The following is a 19,988-nucleotide window of genomic DNA, read 5'->3' as shown; positions in this document are numbered from 1 at the left end:
CACGGGACCAGGCATGAGGGCGCCGCCGGCTCCAATTTACAAGAGCTGCGCCCCCACCACAGGAATTCCAACGGCCAGCAGCGGTGGGGCCACACAAGCACGGGGAGTGCAGGACGACCTGGAGTCTGTGGCGGTGATTCAGTAAGTGCTTCGTTACAGAAGGCAGGCTCAGGTGGGACACGTCTGGGCAGCGGGAAGATTGGACGCGTCGGGGCACTCGGTGACAGCAAGGGACTAATCTGTAGAGGTCTTAGCCTCACACGGGAGGCAGCCCCTCTCACCCTCACCTGCCAGGTCAATTACCCTCAGTCCACATCCTGGCCGCCCTACCAGAGGTAGTCCAAGGCCTCTTTCTCGATGGCGGCACCGATGGTGTCGTGGTACCAGATGAAAAGTTCTTGCATGGTCAAGTCAACGGGCAGGGGTAGCATCAACAAGAAGGGGAAGCAGCCCCTAGAGGCAATCAAACCCCCTCAGTGCGCCAACCTCCTCATTCCAAAGCCTGCACTCCAGCTTGGCCACTCTCTACACATACAATCCCAAAATGGCCGTCCAATATTCCACCTTATATAGCCTGGGCCCAGAGTGACTAGAGTGGACCAGATGGTTCTGGAACCCCTCATGTCACCCTATGGCCCAAGGCTGTGAGGTAAATCTAGACAGGCCATCATTTTGTGAGAGTGCCTACCCTCCCCCATTTTGAAAGGAGCACCTGCGCCCCACCATTAATCAGTAATGATAGTGCACCCAGAGTTTTTAAGCCAACACACAAAAAAAAAATAGTGGACGCAAAAATGGGAGGCAGAAAGGGAGAAAAAATAAGGAGGGACCACCCAAAGGACTGACAGTCTAACACACGTCCCCCCCAGCTGAAAGTGGGGAGAGCTACCCAGCCCCTTGGGAGTTCTCGTCACTAAGGCGGAAGTACCTTGAGAGACCGTCAGCGTAGGCGTGGTCCACTCCAGGTCAATGTTCCACCCTGAAGTCCATTCCCTGTAGGGAAATAGACCACCTTAGCAACTTGGGATTCTCGCCCCTCATGTGCATCAGCCAACGAAGGGGCCGGTGGTCAGCCTGAAGAAGGAAGTGCGAGCCAAACAGGTATGGCCGCAACTTCTTCAGAGCCCATACCACCGCAAAAGCTTCTTTTTCGATCGCACTCCACCTCTGTTCCCGGGGGAGCAATCTCCTGGAAAGGAAAACCACAGGTTGGTCCAGACCCTCCTCATTGAGCTGCGAAAGCACTGCCCCGATGCCATGCTCCGACGCGTCTGTTTGGACGATAAATTCTTTGGAGAATTCAGGGGCCCTGAGGACAGGTGCCGCGCACATAGCTTGTTTCAGGGTGTCAAAAGCTTGTTGACATGCCTCGGTCCAGACTACCCGTCGAGGTTGTTTCTTGGATGTGAGCTTAGTCAAGGGAGCCACAATAGTACCATATCCCTTGACAAAGCGGCGGTAGTATCCTGTGAGGCCCAGAAAAGCTCGGACCTCAGTTTGAGTCTTGGGGGGTTCCCAGGCCATGATAGTCTCAATCTTAGCCTGGAGAGGCTGCACCTTACCTTGGCCCACCAAGTGGCCTAGGTACACTACCGACCCCTGCCCGATCGGGCACTGGCTGGCCTTAATTGTCAGGCCTGCCTGCTGCAGGGCTTGAAGGACTGCCTGGAGGTGACACAAATGGTCCTCCCAGCTGCTGCTGAAGACAGCAATGTCATCAAGATAGGCAGCAGAGAAGGCCTCCATACCGGAGAGGACCTGGTTCACCAGCCGCTGAAAAGTGGCAGGGGCGTTCTTGAGCCCGAAGGGCATCACACACTGGTAGTGGCCCTCAGGAGTGGAGAAGGCTGACCTCTCCCCTGCTCCATCTGTAAGGGAGATTTGCCAGTGCCCTGATGTGAGGTCGAAGGTACTTAGGTATTGGGCAGCTCCCAGCCGGTCAATGAGCTCATCCCCCCTTGGGATAGGATGGACATCAGTCTTTGTCACAGAGTTCCATCCCCTGTAATCCACACAGAACCTGAGTTCTGGGGTGGTGCCTATTGGGGCAGTTTTTGGTACCAGAACCAACGGACTGGACCTGGGGCTGTTTGAAGGTTCGATCACTCCCAGCTCCAACATCTTAGTGACTTCACTGTGGATGCTTGCCTTCACCTTATCCGACAGCCGGTAGGACTTGGACTTCACAGGTGGGCTGTGTCCACATCATGGGTACACAGGTGGGTCCTTCCCGGGATAAGAGAGAACAGCGAGGAATACTGCTCCAGAACTTGACAGCAGTCTCTCTGCTGTTCGGGAGTCAGGGATGGTGAGAAGATCACCCCCTCCACCGACCCATCCTTCTCTTGGGACGCAAAGAGATCAGGGAGAGGCTCACTTACCTCTGTCCCATCAGTCATCATCATCATCAAGATGACCTCGGATCTCTCATGGTGGGGCTTGAGACGGTTGACATGGAGCATCCGATGGGGCTGCCAGGGTGTCTTAAGGTCCACCACATAGGTAACCTTACCCTTCTTCTCAACCACCTCAAAGGGGCCTGACCAGCGATCCTGGAGGGCACTAAGCTCTCCAGGTTCCATGACCCACACCTTCTGTCCAGGCTCCAACTCCACGGGGTGAGCATTGTCGTCCTACCACTCTTTCATGACTGCCTGGCTGGCTTCGAGGTTGTCAGAAGCTTGCTTCCACAACTTAGCCCTTTGGCTACGGAAAGCCAGCATGTAACTCATCACATCCTGGGGAAGCCTCCTGGGAGTCTTTTCCCAACCATCTTTCACCAGGCTGAGAGGTCCTCTAACAGGGTGCCCATACAGAAGATCAAAGGGGCTAAGGCCCACTCCTTTATGTGGCACTTCCCTGTATGAGAACAACAAACAGGGTAGGAGGATGTCCCATTTCCTCCGCAGGCTCTCAGGCAGACTCCTGATCATGCCCTTCAGGGTTTTGTTAAACCTTTCTTCCAGACCATTGGTCTGGGGATGGTAAGGGGTGGAGAACCTGTAAGTGACTCCACATTCCTTCCACATAGCCTGCATGTAGGCTGACATGAAGTTGGCTTCTCTATCAGACACAACTTCCTTGGGGAAACCCACTTGGGTAAAAATCCCCATCAGGGCCCGGGCCACCGCAGGTGCAGTAATGGTCCTCAGAGGAATAGCCTCTGGGTACCGGTGGGCATGATCCATCAGTACCAGGATAAACCTGTGACCGGCTGAAGTAGGTGGATCTAGTGGCCCAACAATGTCGATGCCCACCCTTTCAAAGGGGGTGCTAACGGCGGGTAGTGGTTCCAGGGGAGCCTTCAGCTTAACCCCTGTTTTCCCACTGGCTTGACAGGACCCACACGTCCTACAAAAAGTGTCGGACGCAACCCTCATATGAGGCCAATAGAAATGTGGGACAAGCTGGGCAAAGGTCTTGTCCTGGCCCAGGTGTCCTGCCAAAGGAATTTCGTGAGCCAACTCTAAAAGAAAGGCTCGGTAACGCTGGGGAACTACTAAGGCCTGGGACGAACCGTGCACCGGAGCCTTGGGTTCACTGTAGAGGATGCCATCCATCAGTAAATGTGGAAGTTCCCTGAAATGTTACCTGCTGCCTGGGCTTCAGCCTGTCGCCTCAGTCCCTCAAGGGTAGGGCACTCCTTCTGCCCTTGACAAAACTCCTCCCTGGTAGGTCCTCCCTCCACTTGCCACTCCGCATGGATAGGTAAGTCCTCCAGGGAGTCCTCCACTGAAACCCCAGGTCATGGGCCTTGTGGGCAAGTGTTTTGGCATCATCAAAATGCTCAGAAAATTCCTCCCGTTGTTGTCTCTATGTCACCGGAAAGTGACGGTCCAGGCTTTGATAGGCTCCCGCCTGGATTATTCTAATGTGCTTTATCTGGGCCTGCCGAATTTCATCATTTCTCGTCTGCAAGTTGCACAGAATGCCGCTGCTAAAGCCATTTTTGGCTTCCATCGCAGAACAAGCGCAACGGCACTGTTACAAAAACTTTATTGGCTCCCCATCAAAAAGCGCGCTGCTTTTAAGGCTCTCATGCTTGCCTTCAAGGCGCTCCATGGCATTGGAGCCAAATATATTAGAAACAGGCTGGCTTTTTATATGCCTTCACGCACTTTGAGGTCAGCTTCTCTGGCCTTGGCAACTGTTCCTCTTGTCCGACTGGGCGGGCGTTCCTTTCGCTATCTAGCTCCCAAATTGTGGAACTCCCTGCCTGTCCCCCTGAGACAGAATACCAGCCTTTTGAAATTTAGGAAAGAGCTAAAGACATGGCTCTTTGTACAATAGTCCTCGGCCTGGTCTGCCCGCTCCTAAACATCTGTTCTCAATCTGATAAAGCGCCGGGACACTCCTTTGGAGTAGCTGAGCTCTATATTAAGACAAACTTTAACATAACATAACATAACAACATCCCCCTCCGTGGACTCCGGGACCACCACCTCAGGTGCCCCATCCATCTCACGGGGTGTGGACGTCGAGGTAGCTTTTCCCCGTCCCCGGATCTTCCCCTTGTTGGCAGCTGGCTGTGCCTTTGTTCCAGGCTCCAGCCCTTGCAAACTCCCCCTCTGGGCAGTCGCGGACCGCATGCTTGCACAGGTCCAATCAGGTGATCCCAGCATTTCTGTATGTGTCTGGAACTCCACCTCTTTCCAAGCATTGTGTTCAAGGTCGTTTCCCAACAGACAATCGACTGGCACGGCAGGGCTCACCGCAACTCGCAGAAGGCCCGTGACCCCTTCCCACTCAAAGGGATAGTGACCTATTTTGTCATGAGCCATCACAGCTGGGTGGAGTACATTAGGAATCACCTGCTCTGGGGACACCAGCTGTCTCCTTACCATGGTCATACTGGCACCTGTGTCCCTCAGAGCCTCCACTCTCTGGCCGTTAATGGTGACCCATTGCCTATACTTTGTGGTATTTGGAGGCACATGGACCTGAGGAACCATCTCGCTGTCTCCCAGGAACACTAGGGTTAGCCCTGCCCACTCACCTCCCTTGTCTAGTGGCAGCTCCTCCCCGAGCACTGCACTCCCCACCCCAGGGGTTTTTTCTCCAGTGGGAGGGTGTGGTCTCTTTGGGCACTTGGTATCCCCCTTATAGTGCCCAATCTCGCCACACTCGTAACAGCGGACAACCATAGGCTGCGGACTACGGTCAGGATAAGGGGGTTTTTGTTGGCTAACCTTGGGAGTGAAACCTGACCCCTTCCCCTGCCAGCTATTTTGGGGGCCTTTCGAGAACTCCTTCTTTTTGTCTCCCCCCCTCTTTCTTCTGGGGAGCGCCCTGACCAGTCCTTTGGGAATTCCCCCAGTTCCCTTTGAGGATACCCGGGTACTAGCCCAGATGTCCGCCTCCTCTGCAAGCTTCATAGGGCTAGTCAGCTTACAGTCCACCAGGTGTTGATGCAGCTCCGGAAAACATTTCTCGAGGGGGTGCTCCTTCAGGAACAGATTATACAACCCCTCGTAATCAGTAACCTCACTACCTTGCACCCAACCGTCTAATGCCTTCTTAGCGTAGTCCCAAAAACTCCACCCAGTTTTGTGCAGTTAGTTTATGGCTGTTCCGAAATTTCTGCCGATATTTTTCAGGGGTCAGTCCACACTTCCTGATCAAGGCAATCTTCATTGTGGGGTAATTGGTCTGTTCCTCCTGTTCCAGAGCTAAAAGAGCATCCCTCCCCACCGGAGGCATGCACTTATACAATCCACCCCTCCAATGACTCTGAAATCCCATGGACTCTTAGCGAGACCTCATAGGCAGCCAACCATTTGGCAATGTCATCTCCTACACTAAAACTGGTGACTACATCTTTGGGCAGGTAGGGTCTGGGCTCCCTGGTAACTTCCTTAGGTACGCTGCCACCAATAGGATTACTGGGGGTCCCTATCTGTAGAGCTTTGAGTTCTAACTCCCTTAAGTTAAGCTCATGGGCGAGCCTCTTTTCCTCCCTCTCCTTTTCTAACCGGGCTAACTCCAATATGAGCTGTCTCTTCTCCCTCCTGTCAGCTAACTCTGCTGAAGACAGGCTTCCCCCTGAAACACTACTACTTGCCCTAGAAGGCGTTCTGGGTCCTGCAACCACATTACTGCTTTCAGGGGGGAACAGTGGTTCTGCCTCCTCGGTGGTATCAGGTTCCAGTCCCTCCTCATCCCGTTTTCCATCAGGGTGGACCATTACCCATGCTCATAAGCTGGTCTGAAACTCTGCCCTTTTTGCACCTCGCTTAAAGAACAACCCCCTTTCTTGGCAAAAGTCCCTCAGCTGTGTTACTGTATTCTCCAAGTTAACCAGCTCGAACTCCATCCTGCCAGATAGGACCTCAATAATACGAAACAGGATTCTGGTCAAACCACCAGACAGGGATAATTTGGAAAAACCAAAAATATCCAATTAGGGAGACCAATTAGGACAAAACTCCAATCAGAAAAGAAAAACAAAAATTCAGGTGTAGGGTGCGTGGTGCACACTGGGCCGCTGTCAAGTGAACGCAAGCACAAGTCCTAATCCCACCGCTGAACACCAATATGTTGGACCTGGGGTCACCGGTCCACCTAGGGTAGCCTGGCACAAAATGGGAAGGCCTAACTCCAAGGCAACTTGTCATACTTGCGCCACACTCAACACAGCACCCCAGCGTACCTCCACCAAAAATGACACCACACCGTATTTAGAAAAGGTAGAAAAGCTTTATCTTTCCTTTAAATTTGATTTTCAGTTGTGACAGCAATAACAAATCATCATTTTAAATGCTTCACCATTAAAGTTCCTGTTCCTGTGAACACATGAATGACAAACTCATGTAACACTAGTGACCCTTATTCAGCCATAGTACTAATCAGCAGGGTAGATGAAAAAGTCCATTTCAGGTAATGACTCATTTAAATATAAAAATGATTAGGGAAAGGCCTATAGGCAAATCAATAGTAAGTCACATTAGCAAGAATGAAGCAGATGTTTACATTAATTATCAAGCCAAGTAATGCCTAGAATGGAGAAGGCAGGTAATTTCATTAAGTCACATAAGCATACAATCAGTTACGAAGTGCATTCACTTAGTGAAGACTGAACATGCATTAGACTTAAAAAAGAGTTAAAGATCATACGTTTAGTCAGGCGAGGTACACATTAATCCTTGTGAGTCAACATGCCTTCAGTTGGTTATTCCGAAATGACCTGGTTCCTGGATAGCTACAGATGGATCAGCAGCCGATCCTTAGTTTACAGATCTCTTAAGAAAAGGGAACCCCCAGTGTGGTTCTGCTGATTACAGCTTCCTGGCCCCACCATTCATTCTTCCTTCGTGGGGCAGGGAGTCCAGACATACACTAGGCCCAGCAGAGGCCTCCGTGAGACGCACCTCCCTCCAGTCACTCTTTCCGGCGCTCTCCTTGTTAACGTCGGAGCGGGGCTCTATCCAGGCCTCAGCTGCCTGGCAACCGACTCCGATGCAGCGCACTCCCTGTCAACGACGGCTCCCAGGTTCTCCTCAGCGGGGGACCGGCAGTCCAACAAGGCCTGAGACACATTCCCGCCTCCCGTTAACCTAACACTGGACCAGGCATGAGGGCGCCGCCAGCTCCAATTTACAAGAGCAGCGCCCCCACCACAGGAATTCCAATGGCCAGCGGCGGTGAGGCCACACAAGCGCGGGGAGTGCAGGACGACCCGGAGTCTGTGGCGATGATTCAGTAAGTGCTTTGTTACAGAAGGCAGGCTCAGGTGGGACACGTCAAGGCAGCTGGGAGATTGGACGTGCCGGGGCACTGGGTGACAGCAAGAGCAAGGGACTAACCTGTAGAGGTCTTAGCCTCACACAGGAGGCAGCCCCTCTCACCCTCACCTGCCAGGTTAATTACCCTCAGTCCACGTCCTGGCCGCCCTACCAGAGGTAGTCCAAGGCCTCTTTCTCGATGGCGGCACCGATGGTGTTGTGGTACCAGATGAAAAGTTCTTGCAGGGTCAGGTCAACGGACGGGGGTAGCATCAACAAGAAGGGGAAGCAGCCCCTAAAGGCAATCAAACCCCCTCAGTGTGCCAACCTCCTCACTCCACAGCCTTTACTCCAGCCTGGCCACTCTCTACACATACAATCCCAAAATGGCCGCCCAACATTCCACCTTATATAGCCTGGGCCCAGAGTGACTAGAGTGGACCAGAAGGTTCTGGAACCCCTCATGTCACCCTATGGCCCAAGTCTGTGAGGTAAATCTAGACAGGCCACCATTTTGTGAGAGCGCCTACTCTCCCCTATTTTGAAAGGAGCACCTGCGGCCCACCACTAATTAGTGATGATGGTGTGCCCGGAGTTTTTAAGCCAACACAAAAAAAAAATAGTGGACGCAAAAATGGGAGTTAGAAAAAAAGAAAAAATAAGGAAGGACCACCCAAAGGGCTGACAGGTCTAACACCCCACATGTGCACCCCCACCCCCCCGGAGTCCCTGGGGGACCGCAACGGCCCTCCAAAGCAGACTCTGCATGCCTTTCTGTGGCCGCAATGCCGCCCCGGAAAGGCATTGGAAAATGCCCATTCTAAAATGGCTGGCGGTGTCTGATAGACACCGCCACCATATAGAACCCTTTTCCGCCCGGTCGCAAGGCGACCTGGGCGGAAAAGCGGCGGACGGTCTTTCCGTCCGCCGCGGACCCCCAGCCATGATAATATGGCGGGGGGTCATTTCGGCACGGATGGCGGACGGATCGCCCCGCCAGGCCGGCGGTGGCTACCGCCGGCCTGGCAGGGGCGATCCGCCCGCCATCCTAATGGGGCCCTAAGCATTCAGGAAGACCCAGATAAGATGAGTTGATATAATTGAGTTATGCAGAAAGATGAGATTGGATGACAGGTTTGTGAGAAGCAATGGATTTGAAATGCAGAGTTTCCCTAGGCATGTGAACATATAGAAAGCAGACAGAAGAAGTGCAAGTAATCTGAGTTTTGAAGGATAAGTCAGGATCCAAATACATTCCTATGTGGTTAGCTTCCAAGAATGGTGTGGGGAAGGAGCCTAGTTCAGGAGGCCACCATGCAGACGACCAGATGAGAGAGGCTGACGAACAAGTAGCAGAACGTCAGTTGTATCACTGTTAAGTTCTAGACATTTAGCTGTTGTATACTTGGCGATAGCTAACATTCAGGATGATAAGTGAAATAATCCTATACTTTGTTGCGTGACTCATTCTTAATATTAGTTTGTAGTCCATTTTTCAAATCATTTGTTGCTATCTGGCTTACTGTGGTGTTTTTTGTGGTGGCCTGCATGTAGCACTAAGTCCTGAAAGAGTAATAATTGTCACTTAACCTGTTACAACGTTAGTCCAACCTGAATGACTGAAAGGCTGTGTTAAGTCTGAGATGGGATAAGTTAAGATGGCTGTGAATTCATCTAATTGGGAATATTCTAATTTAATGATTAAATAATACAGACATTGACTTATTGCCACAATAGTCTTAGAGTTCCCAAGTGAGAAGGAAAATACAGAGGTGCCCAGTTTTTGGGTTTAGGACCCTGAGCGAGGTGTGCAAGAATATGGATGTTTTATGACATCCATATTGTTGCATTGGTGTATAGGAAACTGAAAACCTCCTGTCAGAGGTTGTAGATGGTGGGAAACCTCTCATATTTGGCGAGGAAGATCGCCTTGTTGTAATATTCAAGAAAGAACGTTCAGGCTGTGCTGTGTTTGGAGTTGGATTTTCTCCTTGTTGAGTTTGTCAGTTCCTTTAGTATAGTGATGCAGAAGTTGAACTCATTGGAACTTCTTAGAAGATAGCAAAAGAACAGTATAAGATGCTTGTACTGCCATTGTAACGCACTGGCAAAGCTAGTTCCGGCCGTTAGTAAGCAATGGCAAAGTGAGCCTGATTGACTTTACCAATGCTTGTTCCATAGCACAGCCTACCCTTTTCAACACTGTTTATTGGTTCTCTATTGCGTGATACCATGGCCCCAGTCAAGGTCAGGAAATGCAATGACTTAAAAGGATATCCTTTTTTCTTAGCTCATGTTCCTCTGTGTCTCAAGTCTCAGTGACAGCTAGTCCTCCATCTAGCCTATTTTAATGTTAGTGTGACCTGGGATTGGATGCTTTAATGCCTTTTCTATTTCAAGATAACCAACCCTGTTGTGGAAGAAATGTCGGGGCATATTATCAGGGGGGTTTATCTCCGCTTTTTTGGCTTTAAAAGCCAAGAAAGCAGAGATAAAATTATCTCCCTATTACCTAGCTGTAGCTAACACCAGTTAGCGACAGCTAGTAGGAGATAGCGACCATCTTGGGCCCCACTTTGCATGTCAGTGATATTTAGCACTAATGACATGCAAAGTGGGCGTGCCAAGATGTTAGCGACTGGAAACAGTCGCTAACATCGCTATCTCCTATTACCAACTTTTGGAGATATTCGCGCTAAGCGCGAATATCTCCAAAAGCTAACACCTGCCCTGAGCAGTTCTTAGCCATGTTATCCAATGGCAGGTGCATTAGCTCGGTAATGCATGAATATCGCTGACTTTTCAGCGATATTCATGCATTGCGGCCGTTTTTTATCGCATTTGCGATAAACCTTGGTAATACCAAGGTTTATCTGCCATAAAAATCACTGCATCTCAGTGGTAATTTTTTGTCTCTAACCAAGCAATAGCGATAATTATCGCTATTGCTTGGTAATATGCCCCGCATTCCTTTACGAAGGCAAAACAAACGCAATTTTCCATGTTTTCTTTGATATCCCAAGGGTACCATCATTTGACATGTCTGCAGTAATGTGATAGACCAGGTTGCATTTCAACAGTTCAGCAACTTGTAAAAGATCCTGGTGAGCTCACCCTTTATTATACATTGTGGACCTTCTGACTCTGTGACTACAGTGAGATAGATAATGGAACAGGTGAGATTATCAGCCTGCTGTGGTCTGCACAATTTTCTGGAGACTATGAGTGCAGCCAGTAATCCTCCCCATGCCGTACCCTGTGCAGCTAAAATCCCTTCGAAATGAGGCGCTCCATTGTCATCAGTTCTAGGAGATGTTTGAAGAGAATACGATTTTTTTTTACCATATTTTGTATTCACGTTCAAACCCTAGGCTAATTGTTAATTCATGCTCGCATCATTGTGAGTGGAAGCGAAGTATGCTTTTCAAGGACTGGACTCATACACTGTCCATGAGTCGACACACAATGAAAGGGTTCAACAGTGTTCTTTCTTTTTGCATGTAGGATTGAAACATCATGGCAAAGTTAGTCCAACTGCCACCGAAGTTCCTTCCCCAGGAGTGGACGCTTGCCAACCAGACTCGATACTCGAATGCGGAGAAACAGAGATCCCGGTCAGAGCGACTCACAGCAGAGAGCGAGAGGCTGGTGGAGGAAATAGAAAAGACAACACAGAGGACTCAGAGTGACGTCAACAAGAAGCTAGGTGAGGAATACTCTTTTTTTAAAAAAAAATTTTTATTCAGATCTTGACAATTCATTCATAACATTAATTACAAAAAATCAGAAAAAACACAATGATATGCTGAAGAACGAACAATAAAATATTACATCATCTCAGAAAAAAGGATAAGGCCTGAGAGAAGAAATTTCATATCCAGAAACATACATAGAAATTTAATCGAAATACGTCCCCCATATTTTTTCAAATTTACGCAGTCCCCCAATTCTTTGTGCATATGTAAATTCACTTTTCCTTACTCTCTTCATTTTCTCATACCATTCATCCAAAGATGGTACAACATCTGTTTTCCAATACTTGAGAATCAGTATTGGAAAACAGATGTTGTACCATCTTTGAATGAATGGTATGAGGAATATCAACACTTTTACTTTATCATCCACAGTCTACCCTATTTCCGCTTCTATGGCCTGATCACTCCTCAACAGCCTCTTCCTCTACTACTAACTATTTAGACCTAAACTATAAACAAGCATTGACAAATCCAATTGGTGTTGCCTGTGAACGCTAGTGGCTTTGGCAATGTTTTGGAGCCATGTTGCACAGCAATGTGGCTGTTGTGCAGCATGGCTAAAACTAATTTAAAAAAGTGCTGTGACGTGGCAACCCCTTGTAGCGTCACATCTCTTATTTTTATTTATAGCTGTGTGCTCTCCTTAGGCAACTCAGAGGGAGGCAGGGTGAAGAGAAGGATGTAGCTGGGGGAGAGGGCAGACGAGAAGGAATGAGGGCACCTACAGACAGCAAAGGGTGGCCAGAAGCAGCTGAGTGCACACAGACAACAGAGAATGGACTAGGGGCTCGAGCAAGCACATGGACGAGAGAGACTGGGGTCGAGCATATGGACAGCAGAGGGTAGAGCAAGCACATGGACAATGTAGGGAGAGAGGGTGATAAGGACTGGAGAGAACCAAACAGGAGGGAGAAGTACACGAGGGAGACAAATGAAACAGGCCCACGTTCTTGTGGAGTGCTTAAACAAAAGTAAAAAGTAGTGCCTGAAAAATGAGTACTTGAAAAACTGCGACAAGCCTATGAAACCTGATTAATAAGTAGCAAGTTAATGTGACTGATGAAGCCAACCAATGGGAAGCAAATGGCAGTCTCTAAGCACCCCACAGGGTAAGAAAATAAGAGACAACAAAGGTGCGGTCTTACTTTGCCTAAAAAACTCTGAAAACAGTCCAATACAGGGCCTTACAATGATATGATGCTAACATTCTGAAGGTCAAGGGGCTCTTTCTGGATCGTCTAAACAGCACTTTGTTCTTGTTTATTTATATTCCATAAGCGAAGGACAGTGTATTCATTAGGGTCACTATTCTAGTTTATGCAAACTCTGCTAGTAATTTGTAATTTTAAAACTTCATAAACATTATTTTTCTGTGGTTTTGTGTATATCGTACTTAAGTTCATTCACCTAAATTAGTGATCACAAATCATCCATCAAGTGTGTTGCTCTTGCAGAAATTTCTCAATGCTGTTTCTGTGGTTTATTGTGACATATAGAAGCAAACACATTCAAGTTTGTTACTTAGATTCATAAGGCCTTAATTTCCAGATAGCAAATGCGTGTTCACAGTGAAGGTGTAAAATCACTGCTAATAGAGCTGTCACACAATTACAGTTTCTTCTCAACATTTAACAATGAATATTATGTATTATTAATTGATGGCTGATTTAAGGTTTGGTGAACTGGTTATTCCATCACAAACCTGTGTCCACCTTATTACAAGTGCTTTATATCTAGTGCTCCCGGCGTTACGGTATTTATTTTTTGAACATTTCCATCTGTATTTATCAATATTTATTTTTTAACCAGCTTATTGGTACTTACCCATATTTATTTTGTGTTTTGAGAAAAGAAGAGGTGATGTTTTTCCACATTTATCGGCTAAACGTGCTTTCAAACTTTCAGACCTAATGGGTTTTAGCACATCACACAGCAAAAAATATACTAAAATATTAAACCCACATGAAAAAAGTTAGCATAATATCACACATACATGTTCAGATATGCACTAATTCATGCACATCTCATTCAGGTTTCTAACTACCCATGCTGCCAATATGTACAGCTATTGGCCTGCAAGTCAGTCAGTCAGTCAGTCAGAATATTTTATTTCGATAAATCAATATCATAAAAAGACAATAGTACTATACAAAAACATGCATGAATTACATTATTTTACACAATAAAAACAGAATAATATACATTAAATAGACACAGTAAAAACAGAGTATTTAAACCTTAAAAATGTTCCATAGTAATTCATCTAAAAAGATCATAATTAAAAGAATAAAAAACATCTATCAATTTAGTTACCCTGGCTACCATTTTTCACTATGCAAACATTATATAGAGCTACATCCGGGTTCATCAAGAAATAATCAATCAGTCGTTATCCTATTTCTAATCCTAGCAGCACCCACTAAAAAACTAGCAACATGAAATATAATCCTCGGGGTCTGTAGTAATTGCAAGTAAAAGAGGGCAGGCTTAACCTACAAGAACCCAGCCTCCTTTAAGATTGGGACCAAGAATTTCTACCTTAATTCCGTGTAGTGACCACAGAACATTAAAAAATGCATAGTATTCTGGATGGAAAAATTGTCACATGAACACGGCATAGCATTTTCAGGGGTGCTCCAATTAGGAAAATAACCAAGGTTCAAATAAATCATGTTAAGACAAAAGCGTGTTAGAAGGAACCTATGGTATGGACGATTAACCAGGGTAAGATAAAGTTCGGGTCCTGGTGGGTTAGACATAATAAAGTTGGCACTCACAGTGATTTTTTTCAGTTCCAATTCTTCTCTCTCCAAACTCAGCATTTGACCCATGGCACCCTTAATCAGTGCAATGTCCTTTGATGTTATTGACTCTGGAGACGAAGAAAGCTCTAGTCTCCCTAATTTAAAAAGACTGTTTTTAATATATGTCAACCATTGAATCTTGTTGTTATTATCCAAATGGAGACAATCTTTCAGTATAATATGATTCAAGGGAATTTCCTGGTTTAACCAGGTCTTCAACCAACATATTATAGGAGCCATTTTTATCGTGTCAGAAATGAAGCCCACCCCAAGTTCAGAGTGAATAGTATATGAGGGAGAAGACTGTGGTACTGAAAGAACAGATCTCAAAAATTTATTTTCAGTAATCTGTAAACAATCCGGCGCAATGTAGCCCCAAATTGGGCTACCATATGTGGCCACTGCAAGGCATTTTGCTTTATAGATCTTCATTAATGCCGCTATAGGCCTAGCCCCCAGTTTTTTTGTAAAACCATGGAGTGCAGAAGTGGTCCTTGCGAGGGAAATGTTTCTGTTTTAAGCGTCTCTAACGGGGTGTTTTCTTTATGCACTGTCCCGACCCCGACAGACCGTATCAGTCATTCCTAATCTCCGGCGGCGTGCACCTCGGCATGGTAAGTCACTCAAAAGAAGCCAAATCATCTGTATTTTCTCACTTTTAAAAATAAATGCAGACAAGAAACACAATGCTTTCTACCTGTATTTATATGTAAAAATCTGTAAATACAGAAAACAGGAACCCTAATTATATCCTATAGCACTTGTTATAAGGGAGATGGCAAACTCTAAATCAGGAGCAGAGTGTTCATCAACTAAAATAGTGTCAGTCAACACATAATGTTCTTTTCGTGGCTCACCCTTTTTTTCTCCGAGCTGTGACACAACCTGTACCTACCTTACTCACCATAAGATGTTTTGGATTACAGTTATCACTTACAGAGCATCACTAGGTTCAGGAAACAAATTTGATCAGTGCCAATAATGCAAGCATTTGTCATCAAACATTCAGAGTTATTAAATATTACTGATAGAAAACAAAGTGGATTTTAGAATTGACATCAGTGGGGTTTTAGGGTGCTAGGTTTTTTGCTCTGTGACTTTCAAGGACTATTTGAGGGATTTTAAATTGTGTGACCAAATAGGTCACTGTAGAATTTTACAAGCCTTATAGTTTGAACAAGCTCTTTACATGGAGCGAGGTTAATTATAAAGAAGACTTGGCAAAGACAATAGATCTCGCTTTAGAATCTATTGACTTTGCCAATGCCTTTTGCAAAAATGAACAGTTCCAAGATTCTGTGCAGCATGGACAAAAACGAAAGTGAAAAAAAGCACAATGACTTGGCTACAGCCATGATGTCATTTTTAGGTGCCCGGATGCATGGTGATGGATGCACATGAATATACATTTAAAATAATGCAGACACCATATTTTTTTATTTAGCAATCCAAGATAGATCTCAGTCCTATGTCTCCACATGCTGTTACATCGCTCTTGAAACTGTCTTTTCCCTGCTTCTTCCCCGTTTTTTCGTTTTAGTGCTTTCTCATTGTTTTTCCGTCATTTTTCACTGCTTTCTCCCTTTTCCCTCGCTTTTTGAGTACCTTCTCTTTACTTTTCCCTCATCTTCACATTTTTCTCCTGCCTTTCCCCCTTTTTTTGAGTGCTGTTTCATTGCTTTTCCCTCTCACTCCTTGTTTTCTCCTTGCTTTCCCCCTTTTTTGAGTGCCTTCTCCTTGCTTTTCCCTCGTTTTCACTGCTTTCTCCATGCTTTTCCCCTAGTTGTTGAGTGCCTTCTCCTTGCCAGAAAAGGACTCAAGGCTGGCTGTTAGAATGAACAGGTCACGAACAGGTCACCACAAAGCAGTTACCGACTTCAGCTCCTAGAAAACCCTCATGGGTGATTTGCTTTATAACTACTTGATTGATGGGTAGCTCAAAATAAATAAATAGAAGTAGCGCACAGTGCTTTTTCTAATGCGGAACGGCAGTAGCAAATTGCCACCTGGTTTTCTCTCTCTAAACCCCCCCAAATTAATACTAAAAATATTAAAAGAAAAATACTTTGGGGTGATGGATAGCAGAGGAGAGGGGAGTAGGTGTGATGGAAGCATCAGCACGTGGACCTCAGGAGGGGAAAGCAGCACACAAGGGAGAGCCACACAAGGGTCAGGTGACATGAGCAGGAAAGCAGCACAGAGCGTGGGGGCATGGGGAGACTTTGGTGGGAGAGAAGCACAAAAGATAGGTTTCAACATGAGCGAGACCGGCGACGCATCGTGGAGTATAGGGCAGGTATTTGGCAGGTAGTGAAGCACACAAGAGAGAGAGCTGGAAAACATGCACTCTCATAAAGTGCTTAAGCACAAAAAAAGTGGTTGCCTTAAAGTGAACTGTGGGAGGATACAAGTCAGTCAAGCCACGGGATAGTAAGGAGGCTATGCTGAGGAGAGGGACAAACACAAGAGATGGACAAGAATAGCTGTCAAATATGAAGCACGTAAATAAGTGTGACAATAAAACACCCTGTAAGTTCTTTGAAAGACAACAGTAGGCCTTTTCAAGCTAGTGCTGTCTGGCAAGGGTGACCTAAAAAGACGAAGATGATGAAGCAACACTCGTGTTACATGGTTATACCTCTTTTTTGGGAAACCAGCTGTATAGCAAATTGTTAAAGTATACAAAAAGAGGATGGCTAGAACACTTGATTCTCAGTCACTGGTAATTAATTCCATCATTATTGCACACACCATGACACTTCAGTTTCGACCCAACCATATGCAAATCAGTCTTGACCTTGCTCTAATGGAAACAGTCCAGCCCACATTTAGTCATGAAATATAGCACTGCTTTAGGAATCTAAGAAGGATTTGTAATGTCAACTAACACGTAATTTCCATAGTCAAACCTCAAAACAGGCTAGAATTGCACAATAGATCGCAAATCAGAAGATTTTGCAGAATGAACAAGGATTAAAGTTAGCTACACAAGATACGGTTTATCATGAGTGCAGTGCTTAATTTGAGCCAGTGGTTTGCGGTGCTCAGCACCTGCACTTAATTCTTAGCACCAGCACTTGTGACAGTCTATCACCTGGTGGTGCTGTCTTACACATTTGGGTAAGAGCACAATAACAGCTTTTTATTCCTTTAATATACATTAACAAACACTAATATGTGCCACCCAATCCATTCTTAAAGCTTTGGGGACCTTGAATAGTATGAATTGTCACACTTGTAGGAGTGTGATGGTTAGTAGCTGTCTGGGTATTATAACTGGCAGCACTGGCAGGGGCAATAGATACTGCAAGCTGCTGTGTCCTCCTTGATGAGAGCCCTGGCACATATTATTTTAAAAATTAACCATTGCATTTGCGTTTATAGTCAGTTGCGTGTCAATAGCAAACTTAGCCGATGTGGCGATTAGTAACTTTGGGAGTATGAGTCCTTCAGCTCATAACTTAGCCACCCAGATCCAGACAATATGTTTGCAGTTTTATCTGGCAAGAAATGTTTGGTGTACAACTCTCTTTCCAGCCTTATGCCTCATTCCTCTTGCCAAGCAACTGACGGTGGCCCCTCGATTGGTAGTGCTCAATTACTCATGTTGCGGTTCAGTGTTCTTGACTTTTAGGGTGGAGGCCTCCAGAAAACAAATATCTAACGGGCTTTCTAGAAAATGGGAACGTCATATAGGGTTCTCATGTTGGGAACCAGAGAGTTGCAGCCATGACTGCCCTGTATGGTGGTGATTTTGGCTTCCTGCTTGACCAGCTTGAATTTGGTTTGACACATTTGCCTTAGTTGAAACTCTCTACAGGGCCCAGTGTGGGGCAATTTCTGTTGTTAGGCTGTTTAGCTTGTAAGCTTGGTGAGTGGTGCATATAATTTTGACCTTCAATTTTCTGGGTATGTGGCATGTGTATAGTGTTTCAATAATCCAGATAGCAAAGAACCACCAGAGACAACCTGAGTTAAACCTGATGGTTGAACTGTAGTAGCAGCAGAGTTATCCAGGTGGCTTATGGTTTTATGCTTGTACTCTATGGGTAAAGGTAAGTTTCTGGCCACATGAGCCAGAGAGCTGAAGATTAGATGTGACAGCAATGAGTTTATAGCAGCACCTGCAGGCAATCCTTTCAATTGAGGATACAGTGAAGCCAATTCTAACTGTGTTAACTTTGTTTTGGTAAAACCACCTGCCCAATCAAATTCTATTCCTCTTTACTGATTTTACTATGTGGTCTCTACCAAGCAAGTCAAGTCAAGTCAAGTCAGATAATTTATATAGCGCACTACATACCCAGAGGGTCTCAAGGCGCTAAGGAGGGGGAGGAGGATTACTTGTCAAATATCCATGTTTTAAGTTGCTTTCTGAATGCTAGGTGGTTCTGGGTAAGGCGAAGGTAAGTGGGGAGTGAGTTCCATGTTTTAGCAGCCAGGTATGAGAAGGATCTGCCTCCTATGGTGGTCTTGTTGATGCGAGGTACAGTGGCGAGGGCTTGGCTGGAAGAACGTAGTTGGCGGGAGGGGGTGTAGAAGGACAGTCGTGAGTTGAGGCAATGTGGTCCGATGTCGTAGAGTGATTTGTGTGCGTGGGTTAGCAGTCGGAAAGTGATTCTCTTATTGACGGGTAGCCAGTGGAGGTCTTTCAGGTGACCAGAGGTGTGTTCGTTGCGTGGGATGTCTAATATGATTCTGGCTGAGGCGTTTTGGATTCGTTGGAGTTTCTTCTGGAGTTTAGCGGTGGTACCTGCGTAGAGGGTGTTTCCGTAGTCCAGTCGGCTCGTGACCAGAGCATGGGTGACTGTTTTCCTGGTTTCGGTGGGGATCCAGCGAAATGTTTTTTTGAGCATGCGAAGAATGTTGAAGCAGGATGAGGATACGGCGCTGACTTGTCTGTTCATTGAAAGTGAAGAATCCAGGATAACGCCTAGGTTCCATGCGTGGTCTGTCGGGATGGGTGCTTTTCCAAGGGCTTCCGGCCACCAGGAGTCGTCCCATGCAGAGGGGGATGTACCTAGGATGAGGACTTCTGTTTTATCTGAGTTCAGTTTCAGACGGCTGTGTTTCATCCATTCAGCAACTTCTTTCATTCCTTCGTGAAGGTTAGTTTTGGCGGTGCTGGGGTCCTTGGTGAGAGAGAGGATTAGTTGAGTGTCATCCGCGTAAGAGATGATGTTGAGGTTGTGTTGGCGGGCGATGGCCGCGAGGGGGCTCATGTATACGTTGAAGAGGGTGGGGCTGAGTGAGGATCCTTGTGGTACGCCACAGATGACTTCCGTGGCCTCGGATTTGAATGGTGGAAGGCGGACTCTCTGGGTTCTTCCGGTGAGAAACGAGGTGATCCAATCAAGTGCTTTTCCTTGTATTCCGATGTTGCTGAGGCGTTGTAAAAGGGTGCTGTGGCAGACTGTGTCGAATGCTGCAGAGAGGTCGAGGAGGATGAGGGCGACTGTGTCTCCATTGTCCAGTAGAGTTCGAATGTCGTCTGTTGCTGCGATGAGGGCGGTCTCGGTGCTGTGTTTTGCTCGGAAGCCAGATTGTGAGGGGTCGAGGGATTTGTTGGCTTCGAGGAAAGCGGCGAGCTGGTTGTTGACAGCTTTCTCGATTACTTTGGCCGGGAATGGAAGGAGCGAGATGGGGCGGTAATTTTTGAGTTCGGTGGGGTCCGCTGTGGGTTTTTTCAGAAGGGCGGTGAGTTCAGC

At 46.7% G+C, this 19,988-nt stretch overlaps 1 protein-coding gene across 1 annotated transcript in view; it reads left to right on the top strand.

Annotated features, from left to right (window-relative positions):
- TEKT1 (tektin 1) overlaps nt 1-19,988 on the top strand; it is a 213,572-nt gene that overhangs the window by 8,840 nt on the left and 184,744 nt on the right. The window contains exon 2 of the mRNA XM_086958477.1: nt 11,226-11,427. Within this exon, the coding sequence (XP_086814603.1) occupies nt 11,238-11,427 (190 nt within the window). The 5' untranslated portion in view covers nt 11,226-11,237. The remainder of the gene's footprint in view (nt 1-11,225; nt 11,428-19,988) is intronic.

This window comes from Lissotriton vulgaris, chromosome 2_1 (assembly GCF_964263255.1).
Source record: "Lissotriton vulgaris chromosome 2_1, aLisVul1.2, whole genome shotgun sequence".
Lineage (NCBI taxonomy): Eukaryota > Metazoa > Chordata > Amphibia > Caudata > Salamandridae > Lissotriton > Lissotriton vulgaris.
The sequence above is the reverse complement of the archived record's forward strand: the minus strand, read 5'-3'. Positions and strand labels throughout refer to the sequence as shown.